A 21,296-nucleotide genomic window follows, 5' to 3' on the forward strand; every position below is an offset into this window, starting at 1 on the left:
TATCCACTCTGGCTCCGGAAACCCAAAAGCACTCTTCTTGACAATAAACAAACTCCTCCGCCCCCTGGACACCACCACCCAGTCATTCACAGTAGACAACTGCATCTCCTTCCTTTCTTTCTTCCAACGCAAAATTGACAACATCTACAACAGCTTGACCACCGCCGCACCCGCTCCCCCTCCAACCACCTGCCCCCCCTTATCCTGCCTTCCCCTGTCTCAATTCTCCCCGGTCTCCCCTACTGACCTCTCTGAACAACTCATAGGAATGAAAACTGCCACCTGCACTCTTGACCCCATCCCCTCCAGCTTTGTCAAGGCCTCCCTCCCTGCTCTCTCTCCACTTATCATTGCAACAATAAACTCCTCCCTGTCTATAGGCATCGTCCCACCATCCCTCAAAATTGCTGCTGTTACCCCCATTCTAAAAAAACTGGTCTAAACCCTGACACCCTAAATAACTTCAGACCCATCTCCAACCTACCCTTTCTGTCAAAAGTTTTGGAACGCGCTGTAGCCGCTCAACTCAAACATCACCTCTCTGCCAATAACCTGTATGAAACACATTCCAATCCGGATTCCGCTCCAACCACAGTACTGAAACTGCTCTCCTCAAAATCACCAACGACCTTCTCCTCTCCTCTGACACTGGCAACCTCAACATTCTCGTCCTCCTCGACCTCAGCGCTGCCTTTGACACCATCGATCACACCATCCTCCTCACCCGACTTGAATCCACCTTTAACGTTACCGGCACTGCCCTCTCTTGGATTAAATCATACCTCTCTGACAGACGCCAGTTCATCTCCATCAATAACTGCAAATCCCCCACTGCTCCCCTCCCCCAAGGTTCAGTTCTTGGCCCCCTCCTCTTCATCCTTTACCTGTCCCCCCTCGGTCACTTAATCCGCCGTCATGGTCTCCAATTCCACTGCTTTGCCGATGACATCCAGCTTTGCATCTCCACCAAGTCCGTCTCCACCGACACCCACTCTATCCTGACAAACTGCATCTCTGAAATAAAATCCTGGCTTCAAATCAACTTCCTCAAACTTAACTGTGATAAATCTGAAATAATCATCATTGGCCCAAAAACGCTCACAAAATCCACCCATAACTTTGCCCTCAACATCGACGGTATCCCAGTATCCACCTCCCCTCTCATCCGGAATCTTGGCGTCATCTTTGACCAAACCCTCTCCTTCGACAAATACACTAAACAGATCACAAAGACAGCCTTCTTTCACCTGAAAAACATCGCCCGTCTCCGCTCATCCCTCTCCTCCACGGCTGCAGAAACCCTCATCCACGCCTTCATCACCTCCCGTCTGGACTACTGCAATAGCCTCCTCTATGGTTCACCCTCAACAACCACCAATAAACTCCAATACATTCAGAACTCCGCTGCCCGTCTACTCACCCATTCCCGGACCCGTGACCACATCACCCCCGTCCTTTACAAGCTTCACTGGCTCCCCATCTCCCAGAGAATCCAGTACAAAATCCTCCTCTTTTTTTTTTTTTTTTTTTTTTTTTTTTTTTTTTTTTTTTTTTTTTTTTTTTTTTTTTTTTTTTTTTTTTTTTTTTTTTTTTTTTTTTTTTTTTTTTTTTTTTTTTTTTTTTTTTTTTTTTTTTTTTTTTTTTTTTTTTTTTTTTTTTTTGTATACAATATCGAGGCTCGTGAAAGAGCGAACATTAATCACATGAACACACAGAAAGACAAACCGACACATAAAACATATAACATAGGGAGCGGTAGACAAGATGGGGAGAGAGGGGGAAGGACACAAACACAACATTTGAGAGCAGGGACCGAGAGACATGGAGACATCGAGAGATCTGAGAGAGGGCGAGGGCTTTGGGGGGGGGGGGCGTGGGAAGGGGGCAGTGGGAGAGGTATAAAACATATGGACACTGCCAGGACTTCCAGGAAAGAAGTTGGAATTTCAAACAAGGTGGATCTGGGGTGAATTAGCGGGGGTAGAAAAGATCAAGGTTTTGGATGGGGGAAGATAAGAGATGGTGGTGAACAGCTGTTTTAAAGACCTGGAGGGAGGAGTGGGATTGAAGGGAGTGAGGGAGTTTGTTCCAGAGGCGGGAGAAAAGAGGAATGAAAGAGTGAAGGTGAGCGGAGAGCCGAGATTTCGGCAGTTTAACCATCAGAGGGTTGCTGGCAGATCTTGTGCGACCTGTAGGAATATTTGGGGGACAGAGCACAGAGAGAGCTGGGGGTGCAAGGCCGGAGAGGAGTCGGTAGAAGACAGAAAGACCACCTACCTGCCTGCGGTGAGTGAGTGAAAGGCCCTCAGAGATAGCTTCATCGCGGGAGATTCCAATAATTCTGAAAGCTTTGGTTTCAACAGCGTGAAGCCGAGCTAGGTGTGAGGCAGGAGCACCGGCCCATAGGGGAGAACAGTATTCCATTGAGCTGCGGATGAAAGCCTTGTATGTGGTGAGGAGCTCAGGTGTGCCGAGGAAGGACTTCGCACGACGGAGGATGCCCAGTCGGCGACTGGCTTTGGAGGCCAGCTTGGAAATGTGGTTTTCCCAAGAAAGATCATGGCAGATAGTGAGACCCAAAATCTTGAGCGACAGAACTTCTTGGAGAGGATTGTTGAGAAAGTAGATGGGAGGGTTGTCCAGTCGATCTTTTCGGAGAGACATAGTAAGAGTGTGAGATTTGTCAGGATTGAAAGACATGTTCCACTTGTTTGACCAGTCTGTGATTTTGTCCAGGTCTTCAGAGAGTGAGGAGGCAGCAGACTGCCGATCTGAGGGAAGAGGAATGGAGCGGCAGAGAGTGGAGTCATCAGCAAAGAGATAGAGAGGATTTTCGAGAGAGTCAGAGAGATCATTGATGAAGACCAGAAAAAGCACGGGGCCCAGAACACTGCCTTGGGGAACTCCAGCCTGAACAGGAAGAGGAGATGAGAGAAACCCATTCAGGGCCACACGTTGACGACGACTAGAGAGGAAGTCCGCCAGCCATGCGTGGAGATTTCCATGGATACCAAAGGAGGAGAGTTTGGTGAGCAGAGCGGGGTGCCAGACCGTGTCGAAGGCACGTGATATGTCGAGGGAGACAGCTCTAATTTCCTGTTTGGCATTGAGGACCTCCATCCATTGTTGAGACAGCAGAAGCAGCATGTCCAGAGTAGAGTGACCTGGTCTGAAACCAAATTGATGATCAGAGATCAAGCCATTGGAGAAGAGGAAAGATTTCATATCAGAAGCAATGATGGATTCCATGACTTTGCTGATAATTGGGAGAAGGCTGATTGGTCTGTAGTTGCTAGGATCTGTTTTTGCACCTTTTTTGTGCAAAGCGGTGATGTTGGCTGATTTCCAAGCAGATGGCAGTTGACCTTGAGCAAAAGAGAGGGTGAAGAGAACAGAGAGAGGGTGAGATAGAGCAGCAGAGCAGGATTTTAGGACCCGTGGGCTGATGCCGTCGGGTCCAGTTGCAGAATCAGAGTCGAGGGTTGACAGAAACTTTTCCACCTTGTCAGGAGGAAAGGACACGGAGTCCAGGAGCAGCAGGGTACGACTGGGTATGGTGGGTACAGAGAGGGATGGGTTTGGGACACAAGATTTAGAGGCAAACACAGAGTTGAGGCATTCAGCTTTTTCACGTGCGGAGTCAGCTGTGGAGCCGTTTGAGGTAAGGGAGGGGATGGAGGGGGAACAAACACCAGAAACGGATTTGACCAGACGCCACCAGGATTTGGAAGAGGGAGACAGATAAGAGAGTTCGGTCTTGAGAACGGAGAGATATTGTTTCCTGGCTCTCCTGAGGGTGGACACACACTTGTTTCGGGCTTTGTGAAAGGAAATGAGATTTCCTTCCGTTGGATTTGCTTTCCAGGAGACGAAGGCAAGTTGTTTCTGGGCAACAGCCTCACCACAAGATTCCGTGTACCATGGACGGGAGGAAGGGTATGACAACTGAAGACGAGATGGGATAAATCTGTGCATGAGAGAGAGCAATTTACTTTGGAAGAATTCCCAGGATGAGTTGATGTCAGAGGTGGTAGAGATGGGAGACCAGTCCAGATGATTGATGGCTGCTTGAAGACCGTGCCAGTTGGCCTGAGTGAAATGCCAGACTCGTCGACGCTGAGCAGGCTCCCTGAGGATGGTCAGAGAGATGTCCACTTTAACAAGGACATGATCAGATGATCCGATCGGAGCAGAAGAAGAGCAGCAGACATTTTCAGGGAAGTTAGTCATAACCAAGTCCAGAAGAGAAGATGTTCCGTTGACTGAGATCCGGGTCGGGAAATTGACAGATTGTGTCAGTCCCAGTGAGTCGCAGAAGTCCTTTGCTGAGGAGCCATGGCTGGTGAGAGAGGTACCCACACCCAGCCAACTGGCATGATGACAGTTGAAATCACCACATATGAGGAAGAGAGAGTTGGGATGAGTAGATAGAAGTTGGTCCATATCATCAGACAGCGAGATGTAGATGGAGTCATCACTGTTTGGTGGACGGTACAACACACATATGAACAAGAGGTGGGAGCGAAGGGGAAGCCGTAGCCAGAGGTATTCCTGGGGGTGAGGTGGAGAGAGTGCAGTGCAGGGCGAGTGAGGAAGAGAGTTTTTGATAAAGATAGCAACCCCGCCTCCAGGACGAGGCTCAGGTCTATCATACCGGAGGAGGGAGTAGCCCGGGAGAGATACTATGGAATCAGAGACATCATAAAGGAGGAAAGTTTCTGTTAAGCAGATCACGTCTGGTTTGACAGAAGCAACCTGTATGGAGAGATCAGTTAAGTTTGAACGAAGGCCCCGGATGTTTGAGGTCCATACCGTTAATGAAGAGGAAGGGGGAGCATCAGATACAGAACAGGGGGGAGGAGGGGTAGGGTAAGATGTGGAAGAGGTGGAAGAGGTAGGGAGAGCTGTTGAACGTGTGTCAGAGATTTCAGAATAGCTCGGAGAAAGGGAAGGATGGGGCGGACAAAAGGTTTGATGGTGATTGGGTGAGCCACAATGAGGTGTTATTTGAGGAGGGGGAAGAGCGAGGCAGAAGGTTGGGGGAGATGGAGGTGAGAGTTTGAAGGGGGAAGAAGCGGGGAGGACGCTTTGAGGAGGGGGAGTGAGCGGGGGGAAATTGAGAAGCAATGAGGGTGGGGAGATTTGAAGGGGAGGGTTGAGGGGGGAGTTTGGGAGGGAAGGGACAAGGGGAGGGATTTGAAAGGGATGGGATATGGGGGAGATTTGGAGGGGAGGGGTGAGGCAGGAGTCTAGGAGGGGAGGGGCGAGGGGGCGTCTTGGCGGGGAGGGGTGAGGGAGTAGTTTAGGAGGGAGGGGGCAAGGGGGGAGATTTGAAAGGGATGGGTGATGGGGAAGATTTGGAGGGGAGGGGTGATGGGGAAGATTTGGAGGGGAGGGGTTATGGGGAAGATTTGGAGGGGAGGGGTGAGATTGGATTTTTGAAAGTGTACGATTTATGGGAAACGAACATTTATTGCAAAATGAGTTTCTTGTGACCTTCGAGTTAAAAATACGTTTAAGGACGCTGGATGGAGGATGGAGTGCAGGAGAGTTTAGGGAATGTAGAACAAAGGCACTATAGGAGATGGATATATATATATTTTTTTTTGGGATGAATTGATTTGGTGAGCAAGTCGAAAGCAGCCTTTTAAAGAAGAAGAAGAAAAAGGTGTTATAAAATATGACGGAATACATAACTTGAGGGGAAAGTGTAAACATTGAAGGTTAATGAGTGAAAACTATCTGGGGAAATGGGGGAGAAACACGTGGTCGAAGAACGAACGAACGAATAAGAATGAATAAACGAATGAGAACAGAGAAGGAAATGTTTTTTTTTTTTTTTTTTTTTTTTTTTTTTTTTTTTTTTTTTTTTTTTTTTTTTTTTTTTTTTGAGTTGAGATTTACACAAGGAAGTAGGCTATGGGTGAAAAGACTGGGAATACAGAGAACGAAAGTTATTGGATCACAAACGACGGACCACTGAGAGAAAAACAAAGCCTCAAGGTTGTACAGTGCACACTGTACAAGGCCTTGCTCGCGACACGGCAAACAGACGATCAATTTATGAAAGATAAACACCGAGAAACAACCAAAGTTGCACACAATAACTTCACACACCGAAAGATAAATACAGTTTCGACAAAATACAATTGTGAACAGACTTAACTTCGAAAAACGTGGAGACCGTGTGGAGCTTCGAAAATCCCTGCCGCCGTCTCCAAGATCTCGCGAGATCTCGACCTACAAAGCCCTCCATAACCTGGCCCCATCCTACCTGGCTGACCTCCTCTCCAGACACACTCCCACCCGCAACCTCCGCTCTGCTGGTACCAACCTCCTGACCCCCCCCCCCCCCCCCCCCCCATCTGGACCAAATTCAGATCCTGGGGGGACAGGGCCTTCTCCATCGCTGCTCCCACCCTCTGGAACTCACTACCTAACACCATCAGAGACTCCTCCTCACTCACCACATTCAAAACATCACTCAAGACCCACCTGTTCAGCACTGCATTCAACATTCAACCCACAGCATTTAACCCCTGACTATCACTTCTCCTTCTCCCTCCTTTTGCTTTAAATATTTCCCTATTGATTCTTGTCTTTTGGCAATTGTTGTTTTCATGTTTTGTTATGCATTATGTTTTGCACTCTGTCAAAGCGCCTTTGGGCTTCATGAAAAGCGCTATACGAAATAAATGAATTATTATTATTATTATTAAAAGCCCTTTGTTGTCTCATTTTTATGAGTGTTGTATATTACAAATACACTATTAGTCCAGCAGCTAAGCTAAATATAGCATAACAATTGTGCATTTTGTGAGGAAAGCACCAAATTTGGCACACTAGTAGCCTCGATTCAGTATACAAAAAAAAAAACAAAAAAAAAAACTCAGATTCAGAGATTTGATTTTTGCAAGATTTGCAGATTTTGCAGATTTGCAAGCTGAGATTGCAACGCCAGGGACGGCCGACTCCTTCCTGCGAGCTGCTCACGTCACCCACACAAGAAGAGCTCATCAAATCACTGCAGCGGCACTGCACATCCTGCAACACCGTGCGTATGAACACCACTGTATGTCATATGCTGATGATGCAGAAGACCTGCCTGAGGTCGAAGACTGGTGTCACCAGAGAGGAGAAGACATTCCCAACTTTCAGTACTGGGCAACTCTGCTGGAACTAGAGATGTTGGTACTGGTCTACGTGCGTTCTCTGCGGCAGGCTTCATTCACGATGTACCTTGATGCCCTGACGGAACTGGTCGCATGGTTCCATGCCTTAGACCACACACACTATGCCAGGTGGGTCCCTGTTCACCTGAGGGACATGGTTGCACTCCCAATGAAGCACCCAGATGTAGCCAGATAATTCAGGGCTGGCAACTTCACTGTACAGAAGACGAAGAAGGTGTTCTCTTCGATCCCAATCGAATCGAAATCTTGCAAAAATCAAATCTCTGAATCTGAGATGGCCCAATATCCAGATCTTTTCATAATATGATAGTCTACTAGTGTGCCACATTTGGTGCTTTCCTCACAAAATGCACAATGGTTATGCTAAGTTGCCCCACTATATCGGCAATTAGGCCTTTAGGGGACGCTATTGCACTTACCGGCTCAGTGAGGCTGCTGTCTTTTTCCAAGAATTGAACAACGCAGTACGCCAACTGCATAGAAATGAGGGACATAAACTGTGGTTAAAACCGTTGAGGGCTATTTCCACCAAGGTAGTATATGGTTAGATGTCACACTTTCTGCCTCAACCACATGTTGCTACAAATAAGAGCTGCAAAGCTGAGCAGCATCTTACAGCTGCACCCCGTACAAGTCCAAAGTCTTTCGCTGTGTTGCTGAACCTGGGCCTGTATTAGCTCGCCCATCCACACTTGTACTCAACACTTGCCCATTCTGACCGAGTCTTGACAAGGCAACATTCCGTACGATTGATGGAATAAGGAAGTAACTCAAGTGATACATATACTATGCAGATGCTGAACATGCCAAACTCCATTTCGTAATACAGGTATCCCAGGCTTAACGAAGCTTTGCAGAGTGAAGGTTCGCGACAACGAATGTTTTCATTTAGGCCTATTCATCGCTTAACGAAGATCTTCATTCGCTACAACGGAGCCGTTGGTGTCTGTGTCACTTCCAGCGATGTATATGACCGATTCACTTTTCAATGGGGGGATTCATTTTTCAGAAGACTTGCAAATAATTAAATTTTCAGAATGAAAGGGTTAAAAATAACAGATCGATCTCCTCCACCACTTCCTGCCACCACCGACTTCTGTATGGAAACCTGGACTGAAGATTGTTTTGTTAAATGTTACAAACAAATTAACTTTATTAATATGTTGCTGTCTTTATTATTAGGTAAATACAAATATAATGTCACTTGGAACTAACACCATCGTTACACCAACTATATGGCTTTGCTTTTACACTGAAAATGTTACGGTAGGAAACAATATGCGATTTTCCCAATGAGAAATAATGGAAATATTTTGCATAACGATGGTTCCCATAATGAAGGGGTATAAAGGTACGTAACCCTTTCATTAAGCTGGGGATACCTGTATTCAGCTTCTCCATTTGGTGTTTGAGACAATACGATTGAACAGGTTGCTGTACAAAATATATTGTTGTCATCGTTATGATGCCATTTTTTCACTGTATGCCTGTAATGATATTGTGAATTTGACAGTGCGTCATTATACGATTCAGTGAAATAGTGTTAAGGAGAATAAATGTTTTGAGGGAATGGTTAAGGCAGGGCATGAGCTTGGTACCATTGGACCTCACCACTTATAAAGGGAAGAGGAGGAGAACAACACCAAGTGACTTCTCAATTCTATTTATCAACAACAGAATCAGCAACCCAGAATATAATGTTACGTTGGAGGAGGTACGAATTAGGTAGAATGTTAGATTTGCATGCGTATTGAGTTTGTGTAGGTTAAAACATCTTTTTGTAAACAGGGATATGTTAGAATAAAGTTGTCCTGTTAAAGTTGACCTCGGGATTAGATAGAAAAGTGTAACTCATACGTGTCCTCTCTGTAAAACCAGGTAAAGTGAGAATGGGTGTGAACAGAATAGTGATGGCTTTAGAAACTTCCCCGTGGCCCACGATGGTTTGAGGGGTTTTCTGATGCCAGCCAGCTGGCCCACGTGCCACATCAGCTGCTGATGCCAGCTGGCCCACGTGCCAGATCATTTGCGCAGCCTGGCTGGGAGTGATGGACATGCCCGCGGGGGAGGTAATAAAAGGGTCCTGGCAGTCAGTAGGAGTTTCAGTCCACAGGCAATTAAAGGCAGGCCAGTCTCAATCTCTCGGGAATCAAGGGTTTCACTCTCTCTGGCGTCGAGGTTTGAGATGTGCATGGAAGAAGTTTCAGGAACCGAGTGGCGTGCTGACGAGGAGGGGAGTGTCGTTGAAGCTGAAGGGAAAGGTGTATGCTGCATTTGTGAGAAGTGTTATGATTTATGGGAGCGAGACATGGGTAATGAACGTAGAGCAGCAACGAAGGCTGGAAAGGGTGGAAATGCGAATGGTTTGGTGGATGTGTGGAGTATCATTGAGAGAGAGGAAGACAAATGATGAATTGGGAAAGATGATGGGAATAGAGCCTGTGATGGATGCTGTGAAGAGAAACAGGTTGAGATGGTTTGGTCATGTGTTGAGGAAGGATGAAAGTAACTGGTTGAGAAGAGTTATGGAAATAAATATAGAAGGAAGTAGAGGACGGGGAAGACCGAGAAAGACTTGGCTAAAAGTGGTGGTAGAAGAAATGCGGGCAAGGGGGTTAACAAGGGGAGATGCAGAAAATAGGGCAAAATGAAGATTGTCATGGGGCCCGCAACGGCTAACCCCCGCTCTAGCAAGAAAAATGGCCTTAAAATACCTGTTGTTGTTCAAGAAACGTGTCACCCGATTCCTGCCTTCTCATGCATGGGAATAGTTTTGGCATTTGGTAAATCCATGGGGGTGGGGAATTTACATTGGAAAAACAAACTCGTTTTAAGAGATTGGCAGAGCACAGATCCTGTCCGGGGGAAGCTGCGTTTTCCTCGAACATAGTTTCGTATAATTTGGCCATCCGGAAACATATTGCTTCGGCACAACAGGAAACGTTGGCAACCTAATTGACGCAACAATAATGTAACGGAATATAATTTAAAGGAATTATAAATTATTGCATCATGGGAAAGGGGAGGGAGGGGAGATTTATTTTGCCCTGTCATGGCACAACTTCTTTCGGGTCGATGTACCTGTGGATGGTAGACACTGAGTGACTTTGCTTTGTGGAGGGGCAGCAAGACCTTGAGGAGGAAAACCTTGTGCTCCTCCTTCAGTGGAAGAGCAAAGCCATTGATAATACTGCAAGGATTACAGGTTGGGTTGTGGGAAGAGGGGAAGGAGAGGAGAGATATTGAGCAACAAATATGGAGCAAGTTGCAATCATCCAAAGCTAGAACAAGCCCATCACAATAAGCTGTTAAACATGCAAACAACATCTACTCAGGGATGGCAGGACAGCGTAGAGACATGTGCACTCGGCTCTGTGTTGTCTAGCCTGGTTTTGGATCTCGGCCCAGCTAGAAAGTGTCATATTGGTGTTTTTCAAGCACGGTGATTCAATGTGTGTGCTGTCCCTCAGATGGACCATAAACTGGGCATCCTATCCACCAGCATTAGTTGGTAGACGTTAAAGATCCCACGGTGTCCTCAAAAAAGATTAGGCGATCTATCACAGGCAACATGATCAAATTCCAAATTCATGCTCTAACATCAGTGGCACTGCAAGTGGCCGTACTCCTGCAATAACTGATGCTAACCTGCAGCCATGTGTTGCATATACTGTACTAACAATGACGACGAATATCTACTCAAATCAAAAGCACACAACTTTTCAAAAGAGCAGTGTTTCGTTCTGAATTATGTTACGTGGTTTAGTTGTAATCAAGAATCCATTATCAAGGGACTCTTTCTCCCCCACTCCCATCCATAAAATACAATATATATTTTAAAACGTATGTGTAAATTGACATAGATTGCCCTTAAGTGCAAAGGATGCCAAGTGCAAAAACAGGTCACAACCTGAAAATTAAAAGTAGCACCAAATGTGCAAAACGTACAGTCACACATTACCGACCACATACTTTGCTCAAAACAGCACTCGATAAAAAACCCAGTAATTATGAAATTTTACATGCCAACACATGAGTGACATAAAGCAGTACAATGTCACTTTTATGGCACCACATAGCACAAGAGCCCTGTGATCCTGAAACCAGCTGCATGACAAAGGCCTTGCTCATACATGATAGACACAAGATAGTACCTTAATGTACCCAGAAGAAAGTCATACCTTAAGCAGGTAATACCTTTACTGAACAAACCGTTGTTCTCAACACTTGCATTGAACAGGCCCGTCCTGCATGTCAGTGGGCTTTCCATTGGGAGGCGCCGTGCATGCATCTTGTTCACTAGCCAAAGCTTACCGTGTACCGTTCTCTGCATTGAAGCTATTCTTTGTATCAGATTATATTGTTGCTACTTGTCGTACCGTTCTCTTAAAAGAGGTGCTGCACTTTGTTCAGTGAGTGTATATCAATACACACCTTTGGCTATGCAGGCCCATTGTCATTTTGGCTGCTTGTTCCAATTAAGCAGATTAGTTTGGCCTTTGCCTGTCTGTTTGGATGAAGAAGATTCCTTCATTGACATGGAAACTCTTACATCCCATTATAATCCCAAAGGACTAGCAGATCTCTTAACAACAACAACAGTGTGAAATAGCTCTTCATGCATCTTTCCTGAGGAATAAATCTTATTTTTGGTTTCCCTAGAAACGTGGTAATGTTTCATTTGTTCTCTATACTCCTTCAAACCAATTTTTTTTCATTCCTTTGTTATTCACTGTACCGAAGTGCAAATTGTTCATGACAAGAGTGGTCATGATCGTTTCTAGACGTTTTACCATATATTCGTAGCGCCGTGACTCGTATGCATTTCAAAATTTAGTGCGATACAACCATAAAAATGTCACCCTTTTGGACACAATATGCAAATTAAAACTCGCCATTATTTGAGGCTCACCTTCCTAGAATCTCCAACAGTTCCGCAATACCATTGTGATGTTCTGTCTCGTATATAAACCTGGAGGACAAAAATAAGTCAAAATAAAGGATGCGAGAAATCACTCTGATGACCAAGCAAGATGTTAACACAAATGATTGAATCGTAATTTTAAATGTTTAACCACCAAAGATACTCTTCTGCTCCCATACGGTGTTAATGGGAAAAAACAGTACCTGTAGAATATGTTGTTGACCTGTTTACGGATGTACGCCCGTAGTCCCAGGAACTTGCCGTAGATGCGATGCAGTGTGGTCTTCAAAAAGTCCCGCTCACGGGGGTCTTCACTGTCAAACAGCTCCAGCAGCTGCACCCAGCACATGGTGGAGAAAGAGGGGGGAGGGGCGTGGGAGAGGGATCGCAATCAAATCGAAGAAAAGTGACAATCACTACTGGCCAATCGTTAATATACAAGCATTAATCTACAGGACAGCCTAAACAAAGACCAGGAAGTAAAAAGACAGCAAACTATTTTTGAAAGTTTGAGTCAACCTCCATTTAACAGACAAACAAGTACAAAAAGTTTTAATTAAAACAAAAGCCGCGTCGATGTTACACAATGCCTAGATGCAGCTGTGCCTATAACGTCGATGTTATAGGCACAGGACATTCCTATTGATTCGATTACTTGATGTTATTTTTGTGCCAAGTGAAAATATATCTCGGCAATTTCCCGTGTGTAGCGACGAATTTTTAATATATCTCGGCATTTTCCCGTGTGTGGCGACACGTGAACGAAGCTATGCTCCTCTCTCCACATTATTGTGACGACGTATAAATTAAATATTTCATCGTGACGATTGTCATCAAATGGACGAATTTTTAATATATCTCGGCATTTTCCCGTCTGTTATTTCGGGCGGTGTATGACTGACCATGCCGCGATTTAAAATATATATATCTCGGCAATTTCCCGTGTGTGGCGACACGTGAACGAAGCTATGCTCCTCTCTCCACATTATTGTGACGACGTATAAATTAAATATTTCATCGTGACGATTGTCATCAAATGGACGAATTTTTAATATATCTCGGCATTTTCCCGTCTGTTATTTCGGGCGGTGTATGACTGACCATGCCGCGATTTAAACAAAATATATATATCTCGGCATTTTCCCGTCTCTTATTTCGGGCGGTGTATGACTGACCATGCCGCGATTTAAAAAAAATATATCTCAATGGACTTGAAGTTACAGGCCTTTGAGAATTCATTTCGTTCTATAAAGGGCAACTTTCATCGGATTTTCTTCCAGTTTTTTTTCAACCGAGTCTAAAACTATGTTAGCGACTGTGAAAAATGAAATGATCTTTCGAATTTGATTTCAAATAAAACTGTGTGAGAGAGGAAGACACCACGGGCCTACAAAACAGGCCTCAAAGCTATGCGAGTTAATAAAATGGTGGATATTTGTTTATATGAAGGCTCTCCCAGAATGGGTGGAGCTATGGTTCCCAGAATGGGTGGAGCTTTGAGGTTTTGTCTTCTCTGCAAGAACAAGAAGAACAAGAAGAAGAAGAAGAACAACAACAACAGCAGAGGGCACTCTATGAGCAGCGTCTGCGACGCGGCTAAAAAGACAAACACAACAAGACAGCAGGATTAATGTATTTTGCAAAGGGGCCGTTGCTCAAGCTAAAAACACATTTATTGTTGTTATGACCAGCACAATCACTGTATCTGAAAGAGCAACAATATCCTCCCACCTACCCCAAAAAGGCAAAACAAAACTAGAACTGCGAACAGTGATGATAGGCTTCCAGGCAAAATGGCTACCATAACCATGTGATCAATGACATCATCATTTTCAATAAATTTTCCTCATGGGTAGTCGATCATATCTGTAAATTTTGGTTTGGATCGGTTAAGCGGTTCTGGAGCTATCGATTTTCAATTTTTTCCCTTAAATCCAAGATGGCCATCATGCCATATGACTGTTGCAGTCATAGTTTGCAAAAAATAATTCCTCATGTGGTCAATTTTGCAAAAAATAATTCCTCATGTGTAGTCAATCATATGTGTGAAGTTTTAGATTAATCCGTTGAGTGGTTCTGGAGAAAGATGTTTAAAGCTTTTCTTTAAAACCAAGATAGCCACCATATCACGTGACTATTTTTCCCACATCAGTAGTTTATAATATGTATGACATTTCACATTATTCCATTGAGCGGTACTCTGGAAAATATTATTTAATTGTTTTGCTTAAATTCAATATGGCAGCCAAACCACATGACTGATGACATCATAGTTTGTAAATATTTCCCCCCATGGGAATGTAAACATGTGTTCCAAGTTTCGTATCAATCGGATAAGCGGTTTCGGAGAAGTAGGTTTTTAAAGTTTTATTTTAAAATCAAATATGGCCACAAAACCACGTGATCTTTTCGCAAACTTATCCCCATGGCTAGGCGATCCTATTTGTAAAATTTTGCGTTGATCCGTTAAGCAGTTCTGGAAAAGATGTTAAAAGTTTATGACATCATAGGCAATGGCAGCCAATGCAAGTCAAAATTTCAAAAACAAAATTCATGATGCACTAAGTTACATTGGTATTTTTAAATGTGTTAAAGTTTCGTAGAGCTAGCTCTTACGGTTTTCTCGGAATAATCTCCACAAAATGTGTGAGAATAATAATCCTTACAAGAACAATAAGCTTCCAGTGGGAACCTCACTAGAAGCCTAACTAGTACATACCCTGCCAAAGATTGCATATCCTCACCCAGAATTGTTTTGTGAGGTTTTATAAGTATGTATTTTATAGACGCACTGACATTCTAATTGTACCATACCTACTTTACAGATGTACTCACATTCTAATTGTACATACAGTACTTTATAGAGGGAGGTACTCAATTGAAAAAGATGATTTGTAAAAATTGTAGTCGACGTTGGCAAATGTATGTGCGGACTAACAAACAAGAAAGACGTCGTGCATACTTGCAAAATCCACCCCCCCCCCCCGACCCCCCTCCCGAAAAGTTGCCATGGATACTTCAAATTGTCCATTTCACTAAGATTAAAATTGATCTTGATAAAAGCTCGGGTCAATCGGAATAAAATTTATTTTAGAAGTTTGACCTTGATTTGACCTTTGACACTTTGACCTTAAAATAGATGCCTTCGTAATTCAGTGATGCACTATGCAATTGCTATTTGATTTTCAAGTTAATAGGATGAAAATTGATGATTTTAGAAGTTTGACCTTGAGTTGATCTTCTGACCTCAAAAAAAGTTGGTCTCCGAATTAATTCACTCCATATATATGCAAATCCTGTTCAACTTTCAGGTCAATCGGATGAAAAATTTCAATTTTTTAAATTTGACTTCAAGATGACCTTTGACCTCAAAATTAATACGCTTGTCAGGCAAGTAACAAAGAGACAGACAGACTCAAATGCAATACCCTCTCCTCTGGCGAGGGTAACAAGAAGGAGCAATCAGAGGCAGCAGACCCTCGCCTGCACTCGCTTTGTGTGGTGCATTTTGTGTGGCAATCCCGGTGTGTACCCTGGCTAGAATAGGTACACCGTATCCCTGCGTGTCATAAGAGGCGACAAAGAGGGTTGGCGTCAGGAAGGGCATCCGGCCATAAAAACATTGCCTCAAAAAGAGAACCATGACAATTACAACCACATATGGGCAGGGTACAGCCCGAAGTGGAGATCGGTTTCTGAGGTTTGGGACATGGAATGTAGGGACAATGACAGGGAGATCAGGATAAGTGGTGGAAGTATTGGTCAGAAGAAGAGTGGACATATGTTGTGTGCAAGAGACGAGATGGAAGGGAAGTGGTGTGAGAATGGTGAAGGGTAGGCAGGGACAGAAATACAAGTTTGTGTGGCAAGGGTGCCCGGAGGGTGTGAATGGTGTTGGTGCCCTGTTTTCTGAGGAGTTTGTAGACAGTGTGGTGAGTGTGACTAGAGTGAGTGATAGGTTGATGATGGTGAAAATTATGATTGGAAAGCTCTTGGTGAACGTCATCTCCGCTCCGCAGATTGGTCGGAGCGATGAAGAGAAGGACAAGTTCTGGTGTGCAATAGAGAAGCTGATGGAAAACGTGAAAGATGAGGAAGTTGTTGTGGTAAGAGACGACCTAAATGGACATGTGGGAAGGAGTATGGACGGTTTTGAGGGAGTTCATGGGGGTTACGGATATGGTGTGAGAAATGGAGAAGGTGAAAGGATTTTGGAGTTTGCTGATGGAGCTGATTTGTTGATTTGTAACACTCAGTTCCAGAAAGGGGATAATAAGCTTGTTACATACACGTCAGGTGGGTCGACGACAACCGTTGACTACCTGATGGTGCGTAGGCGAGATAGGGGGCACCTCCGGGACACAAAGGTGATCCCGGGGGAGGAGGCTGTTTCACAGCACCACTTGGTTGTCTGCGACATAAGGGTGAAAGGTGCGCGGAGAGCTCGGCGGGTGAAGTACCAACCGAGAATGAAGGTGTGGAGGTTGAAACAGGTGACAGTAAGGGAGGCATTAATAGAGAGGCTGAGTAGGGTAGAGGATGATGTGGTTGAGCTTGAACGTGGTTGGATGTCAATGAAAGATAGTCTGTTGGGAGCCGTTGGTGAGGTATGTGGATGGACAAAAGGACCACCGAGGCACTCGGAAACATGGTGTTGGGATAATGAAGTTGGAAAGAGGATTGATGAGAAGAGGAAGAAGTTCAAGGAGTGGGAGAAGGCGAAGGGTACGGGAGCAGAAAAAGCAGAGCATGAAAGTTATAAGGCAGCCAAGAAGGCTGCAAAGAAAGAGGTAGCAAAGGTGCAGGAGGCATGTAGGAAAATGTTCGGAGAACGCTTGGATTCGGAAGAGGGTCAGAGAGCGGTATTCAGGATTGTAAAGCAGATAGCGAAAGAGAGGTGTGATGTGATGGGGGTGAGTTGCTTGAAGGATGAAGTGGGACAAATCGTTGTGGACCCAGATGGAATTAAAGGAATATGGAAAAGAAATATGGAAATGCTGTTGAATACAGAGAATGAATGGGATGGCAACAAAGAGAGTAACCCAGTTTTAGGACCGGCAGAGAAGATAACTGAGAAGGAAGTTGAGGAAGCGATAAAAGCAATGAAGAGTAGAAAAGCAGGAGGGCCGACGGGAGTTGTGGGAGATATGTTGAAGGCAGCAGGAAGTTGGGGTGTGAAGAGAATGACAGAGATCTGTAATCTGGTGGTGAAAGGAGGCCGCATTCCAGTGTATTGGGAACTGAGTACCCTTGTCCCTCTATACAAGGGGAAAGGTGACCCTCTGGAGTGTGGCTCGTACCGAGCGATAAAGTTATTGGAGCATGGAATGAAGGTATTGGAAAGGGTGTTGGAGAGGAGGATAAGGAAGAAGGTGAAGATCGACGAAATGCAGTTCGGATTTATGCCAGGAAGAGGAACGACAGACGCGCTTTTTATTGTGAGGCAGTTGCAGGAGAAGTACATGGAGAAGAGGAAGAAGTTGTTTCTTGGGTGCGTTGATCTGGAGAAAGCATTTGATAGGGTTCCACGCGAAGTATTGACATGGGCATTGAGGAAGTTAGGAGTGGAGGAATGGTTGATCAGAGTAGTGATGGCAATGTACAAAAGAGCGCGCACAGCTGTAAGGACGAAGGACGGGAACAGTGGTGAGTTTGAGACCGTGAAGGTGGGAGTGCATCAGGGGTCGGTACTAAGTCCACTACTATTTGTATCTGTGATGGAGGTGCTGGCTCAGAACGTAAAGGAGGGTTTACCGTGGGAGTTGTTGTATGCAGATGATCTGGTGTTGATTGTGGAAAGTATGGATAGAATGAAGGAAAAGATGAACAAGTGGAAGGAATGTATGGAGACAAAAGGTCTGAAGGTGAATATAGGAAAGACGAAGGTGATGGCAAGTGGTAAAGCATGTGGTGAGGTGGAAAGAACTGGGAAGTGGCCATGTGCTGTGTGCAGGAAGGGTGTCGGAGTGAACTCCATTCAATGTCCAATGTGCGCTGAGTGGGTTCATCAAAAATGTAGTGGTCTGAGAGGGTCATTAACCGTGTGTGGCAACTCCATTCAAATGTAAGGTGTGCACAGAGGGAGCTGCAGATGGAGGAAATGTTGAGTTGGATCTTGGAGACGGCGTGAAGCTGGAAGGTGTGAAAACATTTTGCTACCTCGGAGACATGCTGAATGGAGAAGGTGGATCAGACACAGCAACGGTTGCTCGAGTGAGATGTGCATGGAAGAAGTTTCGGGAACTGAGTGGCGTGCTGATGAGGAGGGGAGTGTCGTTGAAGCTGAAGGGAAAGGGGTATGCTGCATGTGTGAGAAGTGTTATGATTTATGGGAGCGAGACATGGGTCATGAATGTAGAGCAGCAACGGAGGCTGGAAAGGGTGGAAATGCGAATGGTTCGGTGGATGTGCAGAGTATCGTTGAGAGAGAGGAAGACAAATGATGAATTGCGAACGATGATGGGAATAGAGCCTGTGATTGATGCTGTGAAGAGGAACAGGTTGAGATGGTTTTGTCATGTGTTGAGGAAGGATGAAAGTGACTGGTTGAGAAGAGTGATGGAAATGAATGTAGAAGGAAGTAGAGGACGGGGAAGACCGAGAAAGACTTGGCTAAAGATGATGGAAGAAGAAATGCGGGCAAGGGGGTTAACAAGGAGAGATGCAGAAAATAGGGCAATATGGAGAAGATTGTCATGGGGACCGCAAGGCTAACCCCCGCTCTCGCAGGGAAAATGGCCTTAAAATGCATGTTGTTGTTGTTGTGTTGTATTTTGTATGGCAAATAATTGGAAGACTGTACTAAATGAAAGGTCGTTGATTGCAAGTATAACGGTTTTTCTGAGGGTGTTAAGGTTCTAAAGGATTTAAACGGTGTAATCGGGTTCCAATGGGTCATAGGGTTCTAAAGGCTCAACACTCTACTTAGTTTTATAGGGGTCTTAAGGGTCTTCGTTGTCTTAATGAGTCTTAGGGATGCAAAGGGTCTAAGGGCTCTTAAAGTGTCTTGGGGTTCTAAAAGGTCTAATGTAATTAATACACATACTCACATTCTGTGCGGACAAACAAACGGACCGAAATGCAATACCTTCTCCTCTGGCGAGGGTAACAAAACAAAACAAAAGTCTGACATGCTCATAGCAAATAAATAAACCTTTTGGAAGTAAAGAATTACAAAGAAGCCATGCAAACTGCACTTTGAACAAAATGCTTGAACCAACATCGTTCACTCTTGTTGTATGGAGAATTTGGTTCTATCTTCAGGGTATTATCCAGCGCCATCTATCAGGAACGTATGTCTGCTCCGGGATCATAAAATCGGCACAAGATGCAAACCTAGCAGTGTGAGAAAACTTATAGACAATCAGAGGATGCACGTTTGGGTTCGCCAACGTTGTTCTCCAAAGATTTCTCTCCAGACCGTGAGGACGCCAGACTTGCTTGAATTGGGTATACGAGACCAAATAGTGACAAGCAAAATAGAGGCAATTACGAATTCAAACATTTCGACTTTTATCTTAACCGTCTAATCTTCAAGCTCCCACCTTGCTGCAAGCAAGGTGCAGATATGAAAATACACTACTTTATCTAACAACACAGGAAAACGACATTGTGAACCTAACAACGGTCATTGTTGCAAATAACCACCCTTACACGTTCTGCATAATACAGATGCATCCCAGAACTCACAAAATAGTGACGTGATTAACGGCTTAGAAGCACTAGAAAGTGTGGAGAGCAACTTCACCTGCAGGACGAATTTTTGGTCGATATATTTCTTGGCTGTATTCGATTGGAAGTCAGGCGATTCCAAGAACCGCAAGAAAAACTCGTATACAAGCTGTGAAGAAAGGACACTCTCAACAATGACCGTACCTCAGACATTCGCAAAACCGAAACAAGAAATGCAAAATGATTAGAAAAATACATAAAAGGCAACACATATCAAGCCTAAAAGTCATTATGCCTATCATGCCAATCTACGGTAGCAATCAAGTGCCATCACAGTCTAATCTCTATTCAGCTTCGATGAACCTCACGCCCGTCTTGGTGGTGATGTTGCTGTTGATTTCCATAATCAAACAAGAAAGCAATCAGAAATTGCAGACCCTCGCCAGGACGTGTTTTCGTGTTTTTTAAGGCTTTTGTGTTAAAACAAATACGGCGGCCAAACCACGTGAATGATGACGTCATCAATTTATTTATTTTTCTCCACCAATTTATCCATAGATGAAACTCAAGAAATTTCATCTTGATCGGATAAAGTTTTGCACTTTTTTGTAAAAATAGTGGAAGCTCATGGAAGTTCTTGTCCAATTATGACGTCATAATGGAGGCACCTATGACATCATCATAAACATATGTTTTTCCCCATGGAGAGTTTTTCACAATGGGCCATGTCTCATTTTTTTTCTATGCAGCGTTTTCGGAGATATAGAGGTGCAACGTTTTTCGGTTTTTCCGAGATGGCACCCATATCACGTGACCTATGACTATGTACAAAAACATATATTGTACAGGAGGAGGTGCACGTATGGTGAAAAATTCCTATCAATCGTAACAACGTTGCAAAGAAAATCATATTTATTCTGTGCGGACAAACAAACAAACAAGAGACGTCATGCAGAAGAAAGATACTTGATAAATATACACTCTTTTGAGGCAAACGGCTTCAAAACGGACAGACCACCCCTCCCTCCCCCCCCATTAAAAGGTTGCCATTGATCCATCAGATTATCCATATCATCAAGATCAAAATTGACGATCTTGATCGATTTGAGCAAAGCTTGGGTCAATAGGATGAAAAGTGATGGTTTTTCAGATGAAATTTGATTTTCATAATTTTTGAAATTTGACCTCCAGATTACCTTTGACCTCAAAATAAATAGGCTTCTCAATTGTGACGACCTCCGCAACTTGGTGAAGTTTCATGACGATCGGTTTAGAATTGTGACCTGTAGGCGAGTGACAAACAAACAAACAGACAGAACAACAAACGCAACCGACCAATATACTTGAAAAATCTTCGATTTAAACAGACTCATATGCAATATTCTCTCCTCTGGCAAGGGTAATAACCCAAAGCCCAGGTTCTGCAATAACCCCTGGAATACAACTCGCTGCGCTTCTGTAATGCGTCATGCTTATCTGTCTGATGTATCATCCACCTTGTGAGGACG

At 44.3% G+C, this 21,296-nt stretch overlaps 1 protein-coding gene across 5 annotated transcripts in view; it reads right to left on the reverse strand.

Moving 5' to 3' along the window:
* Positions 1–21,296, reverse strand: part of LOC137413973 (serine/threonine-protein phosphatase 2A 56 kDa regulatory subunit gamma isoform) — a 220,944-nt gene that overhangs the window by 37,718 nt on the left and 161,930 nt on the right. For all 5 annotated transcript variants that reach the window (XM_068099429.2, XM_068099444.2, XM_078769963.1 and 2 more), the window contains 5 exons: positions 19,865–19,957; positions 12,321–12,451; positions 12,106–12,165; positions 10,275–10,383; positions 7,613–7,666 (listed from right to left, as the gene is read on the reverse strand). In XM_068099429.2, the coding sequence (XP_067955530.1) occupies positions 7,613–7,666; positions 10,275–10,383; positions 12,106–12,165; positions 12,321–12,451; positions 19,865–19,957 (447 nt within the window). The remainder of the gene's footprint in view (positions 1–7,612; positions 7,667–10,274; positions 10,384–12,105; positions 12,166–12,320; positions 12,452–19,864; positions 19,958–21,296) is intronic.

The sequence above is a fragment of the Myxine glutinosa genome, chromosome 1, assembly GCF_964187855.1.
Source record: "Myxine glutinosa chromosome 1, kmMyxGlut1.1, whole genome shotgun sequence".
Classification (NCBI taxonomy): domain Eukaryota; kingdom Metazoa; phylum Chordata; class Myxini; order Myxiniformes; family Myxinidae; genus Myxine; species Myxine glutinosa.